Source organism: Suncus etruscus, chromosome 20 (genome assembly GCF_024139225.1).
Source record: "Suncus etruscus isolate mSunEtr1 chromosome 20, mSunEtr1.pri.cur, whole genome shotgun sequence".
NCBI lineage: Eukaryota > Metazoa > Chordata > Mammalia > Eulipotyphla > Soricidae > Suncus > Suncus etruscus.
The window spans coordinates 24621088-24642593 of record NC_064867.1 but is presented as its reverse complement, the minus strand read 5'-3'; the positions used below and the strand labels follow the sequence as shown (position 1 = coordinate 24642593).

The window sequence follows — 21506 nt, the reverse complement described above, 5'->3', positions numbered from 1 at the left end:
CATGTAAATTTTCTGTTTTTGAGAAGTTTAGTACCATTTGGCTTTTTATCAAAAAACATTAATAGAAACAGATTTTGAGATGTCCATTTTTTGACCTGATCTAAAATAGTGGCTACAAAACGCCCCTTTATAAACAATTGTTAAAGAGTTTTTGTTACTAATAATAACAATCTACTTACCCAATTCATTTATAGAGATTTTTAGTTAATAATAAGAATTTGTGGCTTCCTAAAAAGAAAAAAAACTGGAATTCTAAAAATATTAAACACACCTGCAGAGCACAATGAATCAAAACTGAACAGCAACATATGCCATGATCTCTATCATTTTCTACTGATTTCTAGTCACTGAAACTACGCAGTTAGATGCAACTCAGCATCTCAGTAATAAGTTGGTTATACCTGATCTAAAGAAACACTACCTATTAGAAAGTATTACGATTCACAGCTGGTATATTAAAATGTCTTAAATCTACCCACAAGCCAGGCCATAACCAAGGAGTAGATCAGTGGTTTTCTTTTTTCTTTTTGGGGGGAGAGGGGCACACCCAGTGATACTTGGGGACTATTCCAAACAGTGCTCAGGTGACCAGATGTAGTCCTCTGCATAAAAGTCAGGAGCCTTATCCCTTGAACTGTCTCACTCTGGTGCTGACAAGTGATTTGCAACCTTTCCACACCTGTAGACCAGTACTGATCAACAGATTGGTGGTTGAAAAACAGTTAAAGTGTACAAATTTCCAGTTACAAGATGTGTAAAAATTCTAGGAATATGAGTATGGAATGGTCACCATACTGCTATATACTAGAAAGTTAAGTGCAGTTTTTTACATTTTTTAATGAATTTTCATTTATTTTGAATCACTGAGATAGTTACAAAGTTGTTCATGATTGAGTTTCAGTTAGTGTGCAACACCCTTCCCTTCACCAGTGCACACTACCTGCTAACTTTGTCCCATTTGCTTCCCAAAAACACATTCCTCCCTCCCCAATATCTCTCTTTCCTCCTTTCATCTCCCCTTCCCTTTTAAACACGGGTTTGCAATAAGGTTACTGAGGAAGTAGTACCTCACTCTACTTCTTTTCAGCATCCAGTTCTTGTCCAGAGTTATCATTACCAACTATTATTGTCACAGTGGTCCCTTCTCGGTCCTAACTTCCTGGTCTCATCTCTATTGTCTTTGGGTAGTAGTACAAGTTGTTTTTTGTTTTTTGTTTTTTTTTTTTGTTTTTTTTTTGGGGGGGGCACACCCAGCGGTGCTCAGGGGTGCTCTGGCTGTCTGCTCAGAAATAGCTCCTGGCAGGCACGGGGGACCATATGGGACACCAGGATTCGAACCAAACACCTTTGGTCCTGGATCGGCTGCTTGCAAGGCAAACGCCGCTGTGCTATCTCTCCGGGCCCGTTTTTTTTTTTTTTTTTTGTTATATCCTACAAATGAGTGTGATCACTCAATGTCTATCCCTAGAATCCCTAACTCAGTTCACTCAGCACAATACTCTCCATATCCATCCGGATATAAGCAAATTTCATTCTTGATTTTTTCCTAACAGCTGAGTACTGTGCCATTGTGTGGAATGTCTGTGCCACAATTTCTTTATCCACTCATCTGTTCTTGGACAATTGAGTTCTTTCCAGATTCTAGCTATTGTGAACAGTGCTGCAATGAACATAGGAGTGCAGAGGGCTTTTCTGTATCGCTTTTTTGGGGTCCTTAGGGTATATTCCCAAGAGTGGTACTACTAGATTATATGGGAGTTCAATTTTTAGTTTTTTGAGGAATGTCCATATTGGAACCAGTCTACATTCCCACAAACAGTTAATGAGAATCCCTTCCTCCCTACATCCACACCAGCAATTAAGTGCACCTTAAATGTTATACAAACACACACAAATGGTAATTTTGTGAGATGAATACATTTTATTTTGGTAATCATTCTGCAATGTACATAATATACACATATAACAAATCACCTTACGCTTATGCTATAAGTAAAAAAATTACAGATCATGTGACCGGGGAGATAGTACAGTGGATAGGGTGCTTGCCTTGCACACAGCTAATCCAGATACAATCCCCTGAGTACCCATATGGTTCCCCAACCCCACAAAAAGTGATTCCAAAGTGTAGAGCCAAGAGTAAGTCCTGAGATGTACCTTCCCCGCAGAAAAAGTTTCACAGATAAAAATTCTAAAAATGGAGCCAGGAAGGTATCTCAAGGGTTTGAGGACACATCCATGAGAGGTCCAAATTAGATTCTCTGACAACTCAGCATCACTAGTAGTAGTCCAAAATCCAAAAAAGAATAGATTCTGATAAGATAGCTCTAGAATAAACTCCACAATTAACTGAGTTGAACAGTTGTTAGAGTTACACTGTTGTATAAGTACTTTAATATAAGATAATAGAGGGAAGTTTCAGCTTTCACTAAACAAACAAAATTGTTTCATCTCTTTACAGTTAACAGTTTTTCATATATGGCTCCAACTTTGATGCTGAACAACAGAGCCCTCTTAATAAGCACCACCCCAGGTGTAAACCACCTAGGGCCCCCAGCACCAATCATCAGGCCAAATACCACAGGACTGAATACAGCCAGAAATATGACATTCACACACACACACACACACACACACACACACACACACACACACACACACACACACACACACCCCTCTCTCAATTAAGAGAAACCATCTGATTTAGATGGACTGGAAATGAAATTGCTTCATTTCCTCAGCAAATTATACATAACCTACCTAGAACCCTTCACATGCTTTGTGCACAAAGACTAACAACCTTTACACATTTACATTTTCTACATACTGTGTTTTCAAAAGCAAAACACAAATATGAAAAAATAGATTCCTATAAAGTCTAAGTGTGATTAGATAAACATTATGCCAAATACCTTCTACCTTTAAAATTCTGTACTTATCAAATATTCTCCCTCCTTTACTTTGGGGGAGAGGAGCTTACTGGAGCAATAGGGGATTAGGGGTGGGTGTAGTAGTAGCCTCAGATAGTTAGGGCAAATGACGAGCACTAAGGGATTTTTTTTCTACAAAAGGAGGCAGTAGGCTCAAGTTTGGGAACCTATAATCTAACTGAACCATACTTTTCCTCTAAAAGAAAAGGCTTAATTCTTGACCATCATTTTTATAGCTTTATAAAATATCAACATATCAAATAACCCCCTGGGCCAGGGAGATAGGCCAAGTGATAGAGCACAAAACTAACATTATAGAATTATAACATTATAGAAACATAGAAAACCTAAGTTCTATCCCCAAGCACTGTATGACACTGTACCCACCCCACCTAGCAGAGTACCACACGGCAATACTGGTGGTGGTCATGTCCTCAGCTGCTTCTTTAGCACTGCCTGTAAAGCAAAACCCTTTGATGCGGGACCATTGCTTTTCTACCATCATAAAATACAGTATTAAAATTTGGTTAGAAAGTTGTTAAAAAAAAAAAAAAAAAAAAAGCAAACCCTGGAAAATAAATAAAACTTTAAAAGGGGGCCTGAAGAAAGCTCAGAGATCAGGGTGCATCTCTCTTGAGTCCAGAAGTCCTAAGCGCTCCCACCCCAGCATCTAATGTCTCTGTCACAGTCCTGAAGGCAGTTAGGTAGACCAGAGTGGCCCTGGTGGGCTTATGCACTGGCCTAAACAACACTGATTCAAGAAGCATTGATCCACACACCCAACTGGGTACTACTGCTTGGAAGTGGCAATGTTCTCTCCAAAAATTTTTAAAAGAAGCCTCTAAGCAAGGAAAAAAACAAACTAATTGCTCAAAATCTTTTAAAACAGAGACAGGAATACAGAAAAGAACAATGTCAAGAATTAATGCCTTCCTCCCACATACACAGGTCAGGACCATGTTGATAGCCTGCATTTTAACTAACTTGTTCAAGGATCAAGTTTATAAGTAATAGCTAACATAATACTCCACTATTAACAGATAGTATGTAAAGCTGAAATAGAATTGATTCAGAACTGCAATTCCTAAATACACAAATGCAAAGGTGCAATATATGTATATTGTATATACTGTATATACATGCATATGGTATATATTGTATATATAGTATACATTGTGTATATATAGTATATATGTCAAAATGAAACAAACAATTCTGTTTGTGTACCTCCTGTTGATTAAAACAGGACACACTCTTAAAAGCTCAAGTTTCTAATGCACAAAGTATGTGACTTTCAAAAGGAAGTTTTCTCGGAAAGTGTAGGGCTGGAAAGTCAAACATTGTAGTTGAAGTAACTACGATTTGAGGAAGCACAAAGCAGAGATTAGTTGGAAAACCTGTCCTAGACCTTGAGTTTCACACCAGGAGTAAAACAGAAATTTGGACTGGAGAGCTAGGACAGCATGCAAGGTACTTTTCTTACAAATAAATGGGCTACCTGGCTTCAATCTAAGATCCTCTAGATATAATCCCCCCCAGTCCTGCCAGGAGTGATACCTGGATACTGGGCCAGAAGTTCTGAGTAGAGGCAGGTGTGGTTCAAAAACAAAACAAACAAAAAAAAAGCAAAAGCAAAAGCAAAAGTGTAAGAAACGGTAATGCAAGAATTAGGAGATAGCAGTTATTCATTAACTGTTTTATTAGTTTTATACCATAAAATTCTACTTTTTATCTGATAGAGCAAACATTTGTATCTACCAAGTTCTTGAAATGCGGCTTTGAAGACAGAGATGAGATCCCAAATTTAAATTTTTTAATTCATTTAAGTTACCACATTTGCTAGTGACTAACATATTGGGCAGTGGAGTTTATAACTGGAAATGCACATGCAAAAACTTATTTAGTAGGGTTAACATCGGCTAAAAAGTCTGATGCTTCACAGAATCACATATTAAATCATGCCAAGAAAATGAAAAAACTATCACAATACCTAGTGTATCTTAGCTTTCCTCCCTCAACACGTTTTGTAAAAGGAAGTTCGAAAACGCCAACGCTCAGTAAATCCTTTTGCAAGGAAGACCTCGGAAAGCTTGGTCACTCGGGCCAAGGGCCAAGTTCTGAGCGAGGTGTGCAAATCAATCATCTGCTAGCTACAGCAGCGACTCCGTCCCTGGACACAAAGTGAGTAGTATAGTCATTCCCCTCAGCTCTCCTGGGCGCTTCATTCACTACTAGACTTCCTCCCTTCTCCCTAAGTCAGTCAAGAGTGTGCAGGGGACCACAATGGATGGAGAGCAAGCACCAAGATGTCAAAAGTAAGGAAAAACCAAAAACAAATCTTGGCAACTTGCATGCCCGAGTAGAAAACCAACTAAATGGTCCCTTCCACCACCTCAGGGGGCCCAAAAGAAGCCACCAGAGGCAAGGTCTTGACCCTAAGTCACCTCGGGGGGCGGGGGGGGGGGGGTAAGGGGGGGACTGAGGGAATGAGGGAATGGGGGAATGAGGGGATGAGGAGATGGGGGGATGAGGGCATGGGGGAATGAGGGGATGAGGGGATGGGGGACTAAGGGAATGAGGGGATGAGGAGATGAGGGGATGGGGGAATGAGGGGATGAGGAGATGGGGGACTAAGGGAATGAGGGGATGAGGAGATGAGGGGATGGGGGAATGAGGGGATGAGGAGATGGGGAATGGGGGGATGAGGGATAAGGGGATGAGGGGATGAGGAGATGGGGAATGGGGGGGGATGAGGGATGAGGGAATGGGGGAATGAGGGATGAGGAGATGGGGGGGATGAGGGATTAAGGGAATGAGGGGGTGAGGAGATGGGGAATGGGGGAATGAGGGGGATGAGGGGATGGGGGGACTAAGGGAATGAGGGGATGAGGGGATGGGGGACTAAGGGAATGAGGGGATGAGGAGATGAGGGGATGGGGGAATGAGGGGATGAGGAGATGGGGAATGGGGGGGATGAGGGATGAGGGAATGGGGGAATGAGGGGATGAGGAGATGGGGGGGATGAGGGATAAGGGGAATGAGGGGATGAGGGATAAGGGAATGAGGGGGTGAGGAGATGGGGAATGGGGGAATGAGGGGATGAGGGGATGGGGGACTAAGGGAATGAGGGGATGAGGAGATGAGGGGATGGGGGAATGAGGGGATGAGGAGACGAGGGGATGAGGGGATGAAGGGATGAGGGGATGAGGGGACGTGGGAATGAGGGGATGGGGGAATGAGGGAATGGGGTGAGTTCCAGTGTCAGAGCGACGAGCGTGGCACCACCTGTTGGGCCCAAGCCTTACCTTCAACCTACCTGACAGGAGGCAGGAGGCGCTTCCACAGCAGCAGCGGCGCGCGGGCCCCGCCCCTCGGGCCACGGTGGTGTGTGGCGAGGCGAGGCGGTGCGTGCGGGGCGAGTGCCGCGCGGGTGCAGCTGCGTGCGGGGCGAGCGAGTCCCGGGCGGCACACGTGGGGCTCCTGACTGACAGGCGGGCCCGGGCTCCTCATTCACAGTCGCCTGCCTCCTGCCTGCCTCAGCGCCTCCTCCTCCTCCTCCTTCCACCGCGGCAGGAGCCCGAGGCCCCGCCTCGCCTCGCCTCGCCTCGCCTCGCCCGGCGCCCTCCCCTCCCCTCCGCGCCTCGCCTACCTGGTCCCGCAGCTTGAGGAAGGCCATGGCGTCCTCCCCGTCCGTCCCGCAGGGGCCGCCACAACAGCGAGGGGAGACGCCGATTCCCGTCGTCGGGATCGCCTCTCCGCCCTCTCCCTTCCTTTCTTCCTTCTCCCTTCTCCCTTCGGCCTCAGCACGACGCTGCACCTGGCACGTCCTCTTCCTCCTCGTCCTCCTCCTCCTCCTCCTCGCCTTCTTTGCTCCTCACGCCCCCTTGCCCGGAAGAGCCTGACAGGCCCCCGCGGCAATGCCGCTCCACCTCGGCGGCGGCGGCGGCGGCGGCGGCATCCGATCCGAACTCCACACTCCACACGCTGGCCCACCACCGCGCGCTCGGATTGGCCGCCGCGCGGGGGAGAGGCCAGAGTAAAGCGCGCGTTGATTGGCCGCGGGGGAGAGGCCGGAGTACGGCGCGCGCTGATTGGCCGCGCTCGAGGCCACGCCCCCCGCGCTGCTCCTCAAGTAGGGAGGGGCGGGGAGAGGAGGCAGCGCTGAGGGGTGGGCGCCGCACTCCGCGGGAGGCGGGAGGCGGGAAGCTCGGCCGCCCGCCCGCCCGGGGGGAGGGGCGGCCAGGTGCTCTCTGGGGCGCCCGCCTGGGGCATGAGGGGCGGAGTCCTCCCCAGGAGCGGGACGGGAGGGGAGGGGAGGGAAGGTGGGGTGAGGTGGAATGGAAGGGGGGGCAGCGCAGCTCAGGGGTGTTCTTCCCACGTGGACGTAGTGTGCAAATAGGGCTCAGGAAGAGAGAGAGGGAAGAGGATAGAGAGAGATCTGAGGGAACCCCGAAAGGGGCGTGAGAGGTGTAGAGACAGAGACAGAGAGGAGAGACAGAGAGAAAGAGAGAGAGAGAGAGAGAGAGAGAGAGAGAGAGAGAGAGAGAGAGAGAGAGAGAGAGAGAGAGAGAGAGATCGATCTGAGGGAACCCCGAAAGGGGCGTGAGAGGTGTAGAGACAGAGACAGAGAGGAGAGACAGAGAGAAAGAGAGAGAGAGAGAGAGAGAGAGAGAGAGAGAGAGAGATCGATCTGAGGGAACCCCGAAAGGGGCGTGAGAGGTGTAGAGACAGAGACAGAGAGGAGAGACAGAGAGAAAGAGAGAGAGAGAGAGAGAGAGAGAGAGAGAGAGAGAGAGAGAGAGAGAGAGAGAATGTGCCGAAAGGGGCGTGAGAGGTGTAGAATGCTGGCTGTGGGGAGAGAGAGACAGAGACAGAGAAGGTGGCAGAGAGAGAGGAAATGTGCCAGGCTTCCTCAAAGACAGGAGGAGGAAGAAGAAAGACAGATGAGAGACAGACAGAGAGAGAGAGAGAGAGAGAGAGAGAGAGAGAGAGAGAGAGAGAGAGAATGTGCCGAAAGGGGCGTGAGAGGTGTAGAATGCTGGCTGTGGGGGAGAGAGAGAGACAGAGAGAGAGAAAGAGAGAGATCGATCTGAGGGAACCCTGAAAGGGGCGTGAGAGGTGTAGAATGCTGGCTGTGCAGAGAGAGAGACAGAGACACAGAGAGAGACAGAGAGAGAGAGAGATCTGAGGGATCTGAAAGGGGCGTGAGAGGTGTAGAATGCTGGCTGTGGGGGGAGAGAGAGAGAGAGAGAGAGAGAGAGAGAGAGAGAGAGAGAGAGAGAGAGAGAGAGATCTGAAGGAACCCTGAAAGGGGCGTGAGAGGTGTAGAACGCTGGCTGTGGGGAGACAGAGACAGAGAAGGTGGCAGAGAGAGAGAGAGAATGTGGCAGGCTTCCTCAAAGGCAGGAGGAGGAAGAAGAAAGACAGATGAGAGAGAGAGAGAGAGAGAGAGAGAGAGAGAGAGAGAGAGAGAGAGAGAATGTGGCAGGTTTCCTCAAAGACAGGAGGAGGAAGAAGAAAGACAGATGAGAGAGAGAGAGAGAGAGAGAGAGAGAGAGAGAGAGAGAGAGAGGCTTCCTCAAAGACAGGAGGAGGAAGAAGAGAAGTGAGATATGACAGAGAGAAGAGAGAGATGAGGGAACCAAAAGGGGTGAGAGGTGAGAGGAGATACGAGGGAACCAAAAGAGGTGCGAGAGTGGGCACCTAAAGGGTGAAGGGAGAGAGGAAGAGAGATGAATGAGGGAACCGAAATGGGCGTGAGAGGTGGGCACATATTGGGTGGAGGGCCCCTGCTTTTGTGGGAGCGGGCGGGACCTGGATGCATCCCCTGAGGGAAGCGTGAAAATACACCCTGGGTCTTGAGGAACCGGGGCTGCTGAGGGAATCAGGTGTGAGGTGGTCCGGGGAGTGACTGGGGGGTTGGGGGCCTGAGCGTGGAGGCTGGGGTGCAAGCCCTGGCTGGGCCTCGCCCCTTAGCAGGCTGGCTTGCTGGAACCTGAATGTGGGGGCCGGGTGGAGGGTGGTCTACATGGGGGGAAAAGAGGGGCCGGCCCTCAGGATGGGAAGGGTGCATGCAAGCAGGTTGTGGTCTCCTCCGATCCTTCCCTGACTGGACTGTCAGATCCTTGGATTCAAAGACCCAGCATTGCCGGCCTTGCTTGCACATTGTTTTTCCTCCCTTCTAGCCCCTCTTAATGGCTTTTCTTTTTGCTTCCCACTCGAGAGAAAACGAACGCCTCAGAAGAGAGCAAGCTGGCTGTGCAGGATTTGCCACGAATTGCATCCCTGGATGCAGAAGAAGAGTCTTGACTCCTTCACCCAGCAGCCTTCCTCGCCACCCCCACACACTCTGAATCGGCTTTTCTTTCTTTCTTGTGCAGCCCGCACGCTGTTCCTTTCCCATTCCCGGCTTGTGTGGGAGAAATCTGTTGTGCGCCTCTTTCTGTCCGCCCGGGCGGCTCCAGCCTCTGCTTAATAAAAGGTACAGATGGTTAGAACACAAATGTGTGACGTCAGGCGTAGTGTAAAAAAGTCCCCCCCCCCTTTTCCCTGCCTCAGTTGTGTCTCACGGGACAGACTTTATTTAGACGATCGATAGGAGCGTGATGGCAGACGAGGAGGGGACCTTGCCAGTTCTGTCGGTGGATCACACTGCTGCACTCATAACAAAAAGCGGAACTGGAGCCCCATAAAAATGAAGGTTTCCGAGTGCAAAAATGAAAAGACACTGCAGATTAAGCGTATGAAGTCTTTGAAGTCAATGTGCCTTGGTTCTGTTGAAAGGATGTTCTTAAAAAAAAAAAAAAAAAAATTAAAAAAAAGGGCCCGGAGAGATAGCACAGCGGTGTTTGCCTTGCAAGCAGCCGATCCAGGACCTAAGGTGGTTGGTTCGAATCCCGGTGTCCCATATGGTCCCCCGTGCCTGCCAGGAGCTATTTCTGAGCAGACAGCCAGGAGTAACCCCTGAGCACCACCGGGTGTGACCCAAAAACCAAAAAAAAAAAAAAAAAAAAAAAAAGAAAGGATGTTCTTGTTGAAAAATCCCATGCCTCATCCTAAATCATATTCGCTGTCTAAAAAAGGAGGGAATGCTCATAACTGATCAGAACATGAGGCTAGAAAAGAAGTTAAATCATGCTTATTTTGCTCTACCTTCTCTACTTACTTCACTCCTTAATCTACTACCATGGATAAAACAGGGTTATTGTCACCCAGCCCTTCCTTATCATCTGAGTTCTTGTGAAAGCACTTGAGATTTCTATAACAAAGGTCGAATGATAATCTTATAAACAACTTCCAAGTCACCCTTGTAAATAATTACGCATGTTCTACGATGGTTTTCTTAGTCAAGGAGTGTAAGAGTTTGCATTCATTCATACATGAATCTGTTAATCATTGTATATTTCCAGCCAGAAATTAATTAATAAATTGCCTCCTTCCTGCTTCACGAACCCTGATAATCTCCCATCTAGGTTAAAGTTATAGCAATCTAAAGCAAAACAGAAACTTGATTAGGAACACGATGAAGATTATCTTTTGGGAAAACACAAGTGCATTTGAGAGAATGAATTTAAATTATGTACTGACTTTGCATTTTAATGGGTTTTATAATTGAGCTAATGAAACTTCTAGGCTCTTCTGAAATTTCACATTAACAATAATTAATGAAAATATTTTATAATGCGTCGTGTCTGGCAACGTAGCGAATAGTTGACAGAGGTTGCTTAATCCCTCATTTACTTTTACCCTTTGCCCTGAACACCAGTTGACTTGTACCTTAATTTCACCATTTCAAAATACTAAATATCTGCCTATTCATCTCACAATCATAAGGTAAAGATATGAAAGATTATGGGAGTCCCAAGGACCATTCAAATTTATTGTCACTGCTGCAAAAAATACACAACAACCATTCTGAAAAATAGGAACAGAAAAACCTTTATAATTTTGTTTGGGGTTGGTGCCACACCCACCTATACTCAGAGCTTATCCTGACAGGGCTTGAAAAACCATATGCGATGGTGAGGATTGAATCTGAGTTGGCCATATGCAAGGCAAGTGCTTTACCTGCTATACTATCTCTCCAACCCTGAAAAACTCATATAAGTGCTATTATTGCTAATAAAATGAAATAAAATTAATGTCCAGATCCTGATCTTGTTTTTAAACTTTTTTTTTTTTTTTTTTTTTTGTGGTTTTTGGGTCACACCCAGCAGTGCTCAGGGGTTATTCCTGGCTCCAGGCTCAGAAATTGCTCCTGGCAGGCACGAGGGACCATATGGGGCGCCGGGATTCGAACCGATGACCTCCTGCATGAAAGGCAAATGCCTTACCTCCATGCTATCTCTCCGGCCCCTGTTTTTAAACTTTTAGATATTTATTCCTGCCTAATATGCTGAAACAACCCATATTCTCAAAGCCAGGGAGATCATGAGCTGCAACAAAAGAGGCAAGTTCTTACATTTAAAGACTGTTTCCATTCAGAATTCTAAGTGGTGGGGAATAAAAAAGATATATCCTGGGAAATGGCTATATGCTCAGAACATGACAAATCTTACTATATTTTCAGCATTTGTTAGTGCCTCATAGTGTTTATCTCAAAAGTTTCTTGTGCTGGGAACCTCCCCATATTCCAAGATGTGTGTCCACAGTTACCCAATTAAATCAGTGGAAAAGCTTAGATGCAACAAGATCTTGAAAGCCCAAAGATACACACATGGAAAATATGTTTGTTAAACTGCAGAGGCAGCAAAGATAAATTCAGAGACCTGGAGTGTAGAATCAGAGGATCCAAGATATATCTTTAAAATTTTCAAGAGGAAGAAGATAAAGAATAAAGAAGAGTCAAGACCCATAAAAATAACAAGAGAATTTTTCAAACTTAAGTCATCAAAGGAAGCAAAATGCCAAGGTTCAAACAGAAAGACTTTACATAGCAGTGAGATAAATTACAGGATACCAAACACAGTAAGAATATGTAACAAGTTATCACTGTTCAATTTTGGCAACTCAAGTAAATAAAAACAAAAGTTACCACAAATAAATAAATCAGGTTACCTAAGATAGACATTAACAGATTTCATGCATAAGTTTCCCAAGTTCAATCCCCCCTCCCACACTATATAGTTAACTGAATCCCACAGAAGTGAGCACCCCCAGAGTAACCACACATATGACTAGAAAATGAAAAAGCAAAGTATTGAAAGATTATAACAAACCACAATTCTATACCTAGCTAAACCATCTTTCAAGAAGAACAAAATTAATGCATTTTAAAATTTAGGACTCATGGATGTTCATTGATAGAAATACTAAAGAATATACTCCAACAAGAAAAAAATACGGGCCCGGAGAGATAGCACAGCGGTGTTTGCCTTGCAAGCAGCCGATCCAGGACTAAAGGTGGTTGGTTCGAATCCCGGTGTCCCATATGGTCCCCTGTGCCTGCCAGGAGCTATTTCTGAGCAGACAGCCAGGAGTAGCCCCTGAGCATCGCCGGGTGTGGCCCAAAAACCAAAAAAAAGAAAAAAATACATTTTTATAAAGGACTAATACCTCTAGAATATGGTATATAATACTTATAAATGTATATACATCTAAGAATAACAAAAATACATGAAGCACATTCTGGCAGGAATAAAAGGAGAAATAAACAACCAATAATAGAAACATGGGCTGGAGTGATAGCATAGTGATAGGGTGTTTGCCTTGCATGCTGCCAACTGGACAGACCCAGGTTCAATCCCCAGCAGCCCATATGGTTCCCTGAGCCTGCCAGGAACGATTTCTGAGCACATAGCCAGGAGTAACCCCTGAGTGCCGCTGGGTGTAGCCCAAAAGCAAAAAACAAAAAGAGACTACAGTACCCTACTTTGAATAACTGATAAATTTTTAGCACTGCTTAGCCATTTTGTCTTAACTAATAATATTTATTGAACATTCCACCTGCAGAGTACACATTTTCTTCAAGGGAGTGTGAAACACTTCAGGATGGATCATTTGCTATACTCTGATGCAAGTCCCAACAAAATAAAAATGATTGAAATTATAAATACTAAGGTTAGTATAGAATGTATGATTTGCAAGCTAGAGCCCTGAATTGGTGCCCATTTCATTAATGTTAATTGCATTAATGCTAATGTGAACATTCCCTGAGCACCTAGCTAGAAGTAGCTCTGGAGCACCAAAAAGTGTGGCCCAGTCACAAAGAAATGACAATTTTAAAATGAAAGAAAATTAAAAGTAATGTTATCAAAATGTATGAAATACGTTTAACTCAGAACTTAGAGGGGGAAATATGTAATTTGAAATGCCCATATCAGAAAGGAAGAAAGGTCTTAAACTTAGAAATCTAGACTTCCACTCAGGAAACTAGAAAACAAAGAGTAAGCTAAACCCAAAGCAGGAAGGAGGAATAAAATAATAAATATTATAGCAGAAAAACAATTAAGTGCTTTAAGTTGGTTCTTTGAAAAGATCAACAAAATTAAAACCCCCTAAAATAGAGTGAGAAAACAGCCCAAAAAAGTACTAATTGCCCAAATCAGGAAATAAGAGATATCACCACCAACCTACAGAAATTAAAAGGATTATAAGGAAATATTCTAGTGAATGACGGAAAATTAAACAACCTAAATGAAATGGACAGATTTCCAAAATGAATTAAAATACCAGAAAAAAATTATGATAAAGTTACATACTCAGTTACATACTGTAGTAACATTGTATGCTACTATACAATAGTTACATAGTAAGTTACATACTGTAGTAACTTTGTATGTTACTATATAATAGTTACATACTAAATTAGTATTTTAAAATTTAATTACAAAGAAAAATCCAGGTCCAGACAATCACTTGTGAATTCTACTGGATATGTAGAACAAATAATGATTATTATAAACTCTTTCTGAAAACAAAGAGAAGACTTACTACTTATTTCATGAGGACAGAATTACCTTGATGCCAAAATCAGGCGAAGACAGCACAAGATACCAGACCAAGTGTGACTTGGTGACACACAAATTAGTACAGTAAAGCACACATCATCTTGCATACACAAGACCTAGGTACAATTCCGGTAACCAAACCACACAAACAAAAAGTAATAGACTGTTATTCTTTATAAACAAAGATGTAAATCCTTAAATTATCAAACCAAAAAGATAGCATGTGGCCAACTCTAGTTTGATTCCTTGCATCATGTACAGTCAGTCCCCTAACACTTCCTGGAACAACTCCTAACCATAGTACCAGCCATAGCCCCTGAATATTATGAAATATATGAAATATATATATTATGAAAAATATGAAATATTATGAAAATCGAATAATGCAATGTAAAATAAATTTACCCACCATGACCAAGTTGAGTGTATTCTAGGAATGCAAGGTTACTTTAATATCTGGAAATCATCGTAATTGAAACAAAAGACAAAATTCACTTAATTTTCTCAGTAGGGTACACAAAGTCTACAAAGGATAAGAAAAGACAAAAACCACAAGGGTGTATTTTAGGAGAGAGTAGCCAAATAGTTGAGTGCCATTAAATCAAGGAGGCAGGATTAATCTTGGATCAGACTATGAGGAGATTATTGGGATTGGGACAAGTTAGGAAAAGACTTGGCTTTAAATAGACATGGAGTTTTTTCTGGCAATTGTGATAAAGAATGTTATGGAGTATACACAAAGAAGTGATTTCAATGTTAAAACCAGATTCAGGGGGCCGGGAAGGTGGCGCTAGAGGTAAGGTGTCTGTCTTGCAAGCGCTAGCCAAGGAACGAACCGCGGTTCGATCCCCCGGCGTCCCATATGGTCCCCCCAAGCCAGGGGCGATTTCTGAGCACATAGCTAGGAGTAACCCCTGAGCGTCAAACAGGTGTGGCCCAAAAACAAAAACAAAACAAAACAAGATATGAAAACCAGATTCAGAAACCCAACTACAATCATCTTTGTAATCAAGGTGTTTAAAGATATTAATAAAAAAAAAACTAAAAAAAACTAATAGAAATGTATACGGAATAAATAATAACAATAAATCTTTAAAAAAAAAAAAGACCAGGGGCTGGTGTGGTGGCGCTAGATAAGGTAAGCCATGCAAGCGCTACCCAAGGAAAGGACCATGGTTTGATTGCCCCATATGGTCCCCCCAAGCCAGGGGCAATTTCTTTTTGAGTTTTGTTTTTTGTTTTTTTTTTTTTTTTTTTGTAGTTTTTGGGTCACACCCGGCAATGCTCAGGGGTTTTTCCTGGCTCCGTGCTCAGAAATTGCTCCTGGCATGCACGGGGGACCATATGGGACACCGGGATTCGAACCGATGACCTTCTGCATGAAAGGTAAATGCCTTACCTCCATGCTATCTCTCCGGCCCCAAGGGGCAATTTCTGAGCGCTTAGCCAGGAGTAACCCCTGAGCATCAAATGGGTGTGGCCCGAAAAACCAAAAAAAAAAAAAAAAAAAAACAGATTGAAAGGTAAAACCAGGAATGACTGTAAAGAAAAAAACAACCTGGGGGCTGGAGAGATAGCATGGAAATAAGGCATTTGCCTTTATCATTTGCCTTTCATGCAGAAGGTCATCGGTTCAAACCCGGGGATCCCACTAGGTTCCCGGAGCCTGCCAGGAGCGATTTCTGAGCCTGAAGCCAGGAGTAAGCACTGCTGGGTGTGACCCAAAAAAAAAAAAAAAAAAAAAAAAAGAAGAAGAAGAAGAAGAAGAAACCAACAGCCTGATGTGGAGGCGGAGCGATAGCACAGTGGTGGGGCATTTGCCTTGTACGCAGCCAAACCAGGACTGACAGTGGTTCGAATCATAGCGTCCCATATGGTCCCCTAACCCAGAAACGATTTCTGAACACATAGCCAGGAGTATCCCCTAAGTGTCACATGGTGTAGCCCAAAAATCAAAAGCAAACAAACAAAAACAAACAACTTGATGTGGTAGAAGAATTAAAATTTCTGACATAGTTGAAAATGGTTGGCAAATGAATTAAATGAACTAGATCAGTATTTTTCAACCTTTTATCAACCATTCCCTCTAAACTAGATTCCTTCCTTTGTGTTGTTGTTTTTAGTCCATACCCTGCAGTGCTCAGGGATTACTTCCGGCTCTGCATTCAGAAATCACTCCTGGCAAACTCAAGGGACCATATATATGATGGGGATTGAACCCGGGTCTGCCGCCTGCAAGGCAAATGCCCTCCTCGCTCCCAGCTTCTGGACTTCATTCCTGTGGCCCCTCTATCATACTGGTTTGGTACCTTAGATTCCTGCCACAGTCCTTTCTTTCACATAATTTTTTGGGGGGTAGATTTTGGGCCACACCCGGTAACGCTCAGTGGTTACTCCTGGCTATGTGCTAAGAAATCGCTCTAGGCTTGGGGACCATATGGGATAGCGGGGGATTGAACCTACCGTAGTCAGTCCTGGGTCAGCCGCGTGCAAGACAAACACCCTACCACTGTGCCATCTGTCCGGCCCCTCTTTCACATAATTTTAACCTGTGGTTGCGTTGAGATATTCTGGAGCCCACAAGGGAGGGCATATGGTCTTTTGTTGAGGTGCACTAGACTAGAAGACTGGAGACATTAGTCAAACAATGAATGCTTAAGATGAAGATTTGGAGCTACCCTAGATGAGTATGACAATCAATAGCTGAACTGAGGTGAAGAAAAGATCATTGGAGATGAAGAATTCAGGAAACCTGAGTGGCTAGAGTATCAGATGGATCATTTGTGAACATATTGAAGTCACCAAGAATAGCTGGAATCATGGTAGTTTTCAACCAGTGAGGGGAAATAACTAGAAAATCACAGATGGTTGCAAAAGGAAGGAATAGTAGTACTGTGGACTGGTGGCAGTTTATTTTATAAATATTTGTTTATTTAAAACCAACTAAACACTAAAAGAGGCAAATTATTATCACTGCCCTCAAAAATTGTATCAGGGGCTGATGCCTTCATGTGTCCAACCCATGTTTGATCCCTGCATCCCATATGGTTCTCCAAGTACAGCCAGGAACATCACTGAGTATACACACACACCCCAAGAAAAAAAGAATTGTATCAATCATTCAGTGGCAGAGTGATACATACATACAAGAATACCATACGAGAATAAGGGCAAGAGTTTGATCCTTGCTCCCCTATATCATCACCCAACATGCTTGAGTACCATCCAGCACAGTGCAATTGTGCAGCACAGTGCAACCAATTGTATGATTGCATGTACTGCAATGAATGTTCAGGCACCACAGCACTGATCCTTGGTGTCGAAGATATAGTACAGCAGTAATGTGCTTTCTTTTGCACAAGGATTGCCCAGGTTTGATCCCCATCACTGCATAGGATTCCAAGCCCCACCAGGAGTAATACCGCACAGAGCCTAGAGTAAGCCCTGAGCTGAGCACAGCCCATTGTGGCCCCAAAGCAAAAAAAAGAAAAAGTATATGTGCACTACAAACAAATGTTCAAGTATTGGCAGCTAAGTGTGGATGACACCTAGTCATTACAGAAAAGACACCATAAAGAGAAAGGAAGAGGGAAAATTACTTCCACCCCCCAAATTATTTGAGTTAACAGTAAAATGATGCATACCCTCATGAAAAGTTAAATAACAGCAAATAGCAGTGTGGTGAGGCAGAAAAAACACTGACCTGAGGATCAGAACATTCTACTTTGAGTCTTGCCAATAATTATCTACAAATTTAGGAAATCACCAAATCTGAGTGGCTAGTTAAATGCAGATTTCATGATTTCCAAGATTCCTCAGAGCCTAACTTTTCATTGTCTATGATATAAAAGAATATATATTTCACAGGGAAGTTTGGAAAGATATGTATGATCATGTTACAGAGTGATTTGAACTATAAAAGATGCATAACTTGTCCACCACCAAACTGTAAAGTCAGGTTCACTGTTGTTTATCTTATTTCCTGTACGATGCTGAGTAGGTGCCCTAATACATATTTGTTTCCCTTCACTTACACAGTGTTGTTTTTGTGTTTCCTTAATCTCCATTTGGTTCTAGCTAAGTGATGACTGAAAGAACAAGGAAAATATCCACAGTACTCATAACTGATCCTCAGTGTTTAACACAATTCAGAAAGAGAATTTTTTCTGATACAAAATACATTGCCCTCTAGGAAGTCTATGTCACTCTGGAATAATTAGGCTGACATGCATTTTCCTGGTGGAAATGTAAAGAATGCATTTCAAAACCATTCACATTAGCATAATGTTGGAGCAAGATTTAAGGTCAAAGTTCAGGAAGATATAATTGTGAAAAAAGAGACAAACTTTTTCTCTGGAACAAATTCTTTGTCTAGAAGATATTATTTTTATCTAGAACAAATTTGAAATTTTACTCTAAAAATTTTCAATCTATGCAAGCAAATTCTGCCATACATTTAAGACATATTCATGTGGGTTCAATATATGCTAGGACTAGAAGTGTGTGAGCGAGCCAAAAAGCTTGTTTGTTTGTGTTTGCTTTTGTTTTTGTCTTCTTTTGTTTACTATATGTAAGAGACCATGATTTAAATATTATTCATGATAGAATTTCATACATTTACACCTTCCACCAGAGTATCCACTGAAAGCAATATATTTATCTCCCTATCTCCCTGTATTAATGTATACTGAGGGAGAAGAGGGATTAAAAAGGATAATAAATATATAATGTATTTTTCAAAATATGATCACTTCTATGAAGACTCTAAACCAGTAGAAGTATATACTACTGGCATTTTCTTCATTTAGAATGTAAGTTTTACTGGAGCTGAGCCCCAGTAACGAGCTGAAATCATTTGCTAAAGTCATTTCTGTTCCTTGGTTAGAAAATGTTAACTGTTAAAAAAAAAAAAGAAAGAAAATGTTAACTGTAGACTTCTTTACTCAGGAAAGCTATCTCTCAATAGGTGCCATCTGAGCTCAGACCTTAAAAAGGAAAAAAAATTCAGCCATACTAAGGTAAGGTTGCTAAAGAAGAGACAAGTTCAGCATGTTTCAGTAGCATGAAGATCATTGTGGCTAAGAGTAGCATAAGGTGGGGTTAATCAATAGTCGATCTAAAATAGGACCTTATAAATTAAGATTAGATATTTTCATTCTCATTGAATTTCTGTGATGAACCATTGGAGGGTTTTAATCAAAGTTGTTCCATGACTGGGGCTGGAGAAATAGCTTGGTGGTAAGGCATTTGCGTTGCATGCAGAGGGACGGTGGTTCGAATCCCGGCATCCCATATGGTCCCCTGAGCCTGCCAGGAGTGATATCTGAGCATAGAGCCAGGAGTAACCCCTGAGATCTGCCAAGTGTGACCCAGGAACCAAAAGATAGATAGATAGATAGATAGATAGATAGATAGATAGATAGATAGATAGATAGATAGATAGATAGATAGATAGATATAAAGAAATAGTTGTCCCATGACATTATTTTTCAGTTTATTCTGATAGGTGTGGTGGGGAGGGGGTAGGCTGGGGGAGCAGGAGAGGAAGCAAGAAAGGAGTTAGGAAGTGATGGTAATTAGATGCTAGGGAAGAAATTCTGAGAACTGGAGATGTATTCCAGAGGTAGAATATTAGGACACATTGATGGATTGCATCTGGAATATGAAAAAAGAGAGGAATTGGGAAAGACTTCAGGTTTTAACTTTACTGACTTGATGCTGGTGGTCCCTCTGATGAAGATGAAGAAGGAAGTATGCATTTTTCCAGAGAAAAGAGAGGATTAAGTTTTGAGTGTATGAAGCTTCTAATTCTTTTTAGATTTCCAAGTAGATATGTAGATTGTATGTGTGTGTGTGTGTGTGTGTGTGTGTGTGTGCGCGCGCGCACGCGCATGCACATGCCCTTATGCACACATAAGGAGTGGACAGAGGTGCTGGGAATTGACCCAGGGCCTCACACATGCCAAGCACGTGCTCTACTGCTAATCCATAACCCCAGGTTTATATATGTACATTAAATGATTGATATATGAGCATAACAAGTTGTCAGAGCTGAAGATATCCTTTGATGAATCATTGGTATTTAAATGCTATAGAAAGCTGTAAGACAGAGTGATATCACCAAGAGAAAGTATGTAGCTGAGAGCCAAGGACTAAACCTTGAATATCTGTCATAATACTCCACAGTGTTCTCCTTTGAATAAAATATCTATTTATTGGGTGGGCGGTGCTCCCAAGTGGCGCTCAAGAGGTTTAGAGGCCCCTCCAGTAATTCTTGGCTAACTGGGATGTCAGATCAGGGAAAGGACCTGAGAATGTGATACGGCTAGGGACACCAAAGTCACCCTGCTTCATTGCATTACCTACCAGGTAGATTTGTCAATTTTAAACCTCACTTTGGGCACAAAAGAAATAGCTCAACAGGCTACAGAGTACAGTCTTTGCATACGTGAGGCAAAAGCTTGATTCCTGGTACTGCATGTTCCCCTGATCACAATCAGGAGTGACACACACACACACCCTAAGTTAGGAGTATCCCTGAACATTCCCAGGTATGATCCCAAAACGAAACAAGTAACAACAACAAAAAACAAACAAATTGGTCTTTCTCCCTCCCTCAGCAAATTGAGAAGACATCTTAATTTGAACACAGCTTCTCCTCCCTTCAGACCTACTAATATGTGTCATCAGACACACAAGAAAAGTTTTTTTTTTTTTGGGGGGGCGGATCACACCCAGCAGCACTCAGGGGTTACTCCTGGCTCAGAAATCGCTCCTGGCTGGCTCAGGGGAACATATGGAGTGCTGTCATTCAAACCATTATCCATCCTGGGTCCATTGCGTGCAAGGCAAACGCCTTACCGCTGTGCTATCTCTCTGGCTCCCACAAGGGAAGATTTTTATTCCTTCCATGCCTTTTCCGTTATGCAGTATTCTTTGGCTCTTGCATGATCCATCACAAGACTTTTCAAGATTCCTAACAAAGGAAAAAAGAAAAAAAAAGATTCCTTTCCCCTGAACTTCCCTACTTTTTGTTTTGTTTTGGGGTCATACCCGGCAGCGCTCAGGGGTTCCTCCTGGCTCTACACTCAGAAATCACTCCTGGCAGGCTCGGGGACCATGTAGGAATCTGGGATTGGAACCACCACCCTTCTGTATTCAAGGTAAACACCCTGCCTCCATGCTATTTCTCGGACCCCTTTCCCTACTTCTTTAATTGTCTCAACCTCTGTGTTCACCCTGTAGAGATTAATCAAGTGCAATTATAACCTATGTTTATTTCCTTCTGCTTACATAAAGCTGTATTTGTCATGACTTTATCTTTGTTGGTATCTAGCTATATTACAATTCCTTGTCTTCCCTGCTTTGAACTACATAGTAACTTTTTTGAGGACAAGGCATTCTCTTTGTGTCTCTTCATCCCTTTTTCTGATCTGTTTCCCAGAAGGTACAACAGTTAGAATCTTATGGGTTTTCACCACTCTTCTCTGAGCCTGGAAGAATTCTTTTGGATAAGCCCAAGTAGAGTAAGTCAGTACACTAGCTGTTATACTTATCTACTAGATAAGTGATCAGTGCAAGGCTTTCTTTTCCTTGACCATTTGTTCTCCATCTTGGGTTGCCTTGA

The 21506-nt window shown here is 43.2% G+C and overlaps 1 protein-coding gene across 1 annotated transcript in view; it reads right to left on the bottom strand.

Annotated features, from left to right (window-relative positions):
* Positions 1-6633, bottom strand: part of ANKRD28 (ankyrin repeat domain 28) — a 135854-nt gene extending 129221 nt beyond the window's left edge. The window contains exon 1 of the mRNA XM_049766131.1: positions 6580-6633. Within this exon, the coding sequence (XP_049622088.1) occupies positions 6580-6606 (27 nt within the window). The 5' untranslated portion in view covers positions 6607-6633. The remainder of the gene's footprint in view (positions 1-6579) is intronic.
* Positions 6634-21506: the final 14873 nt, after the last annotated feature.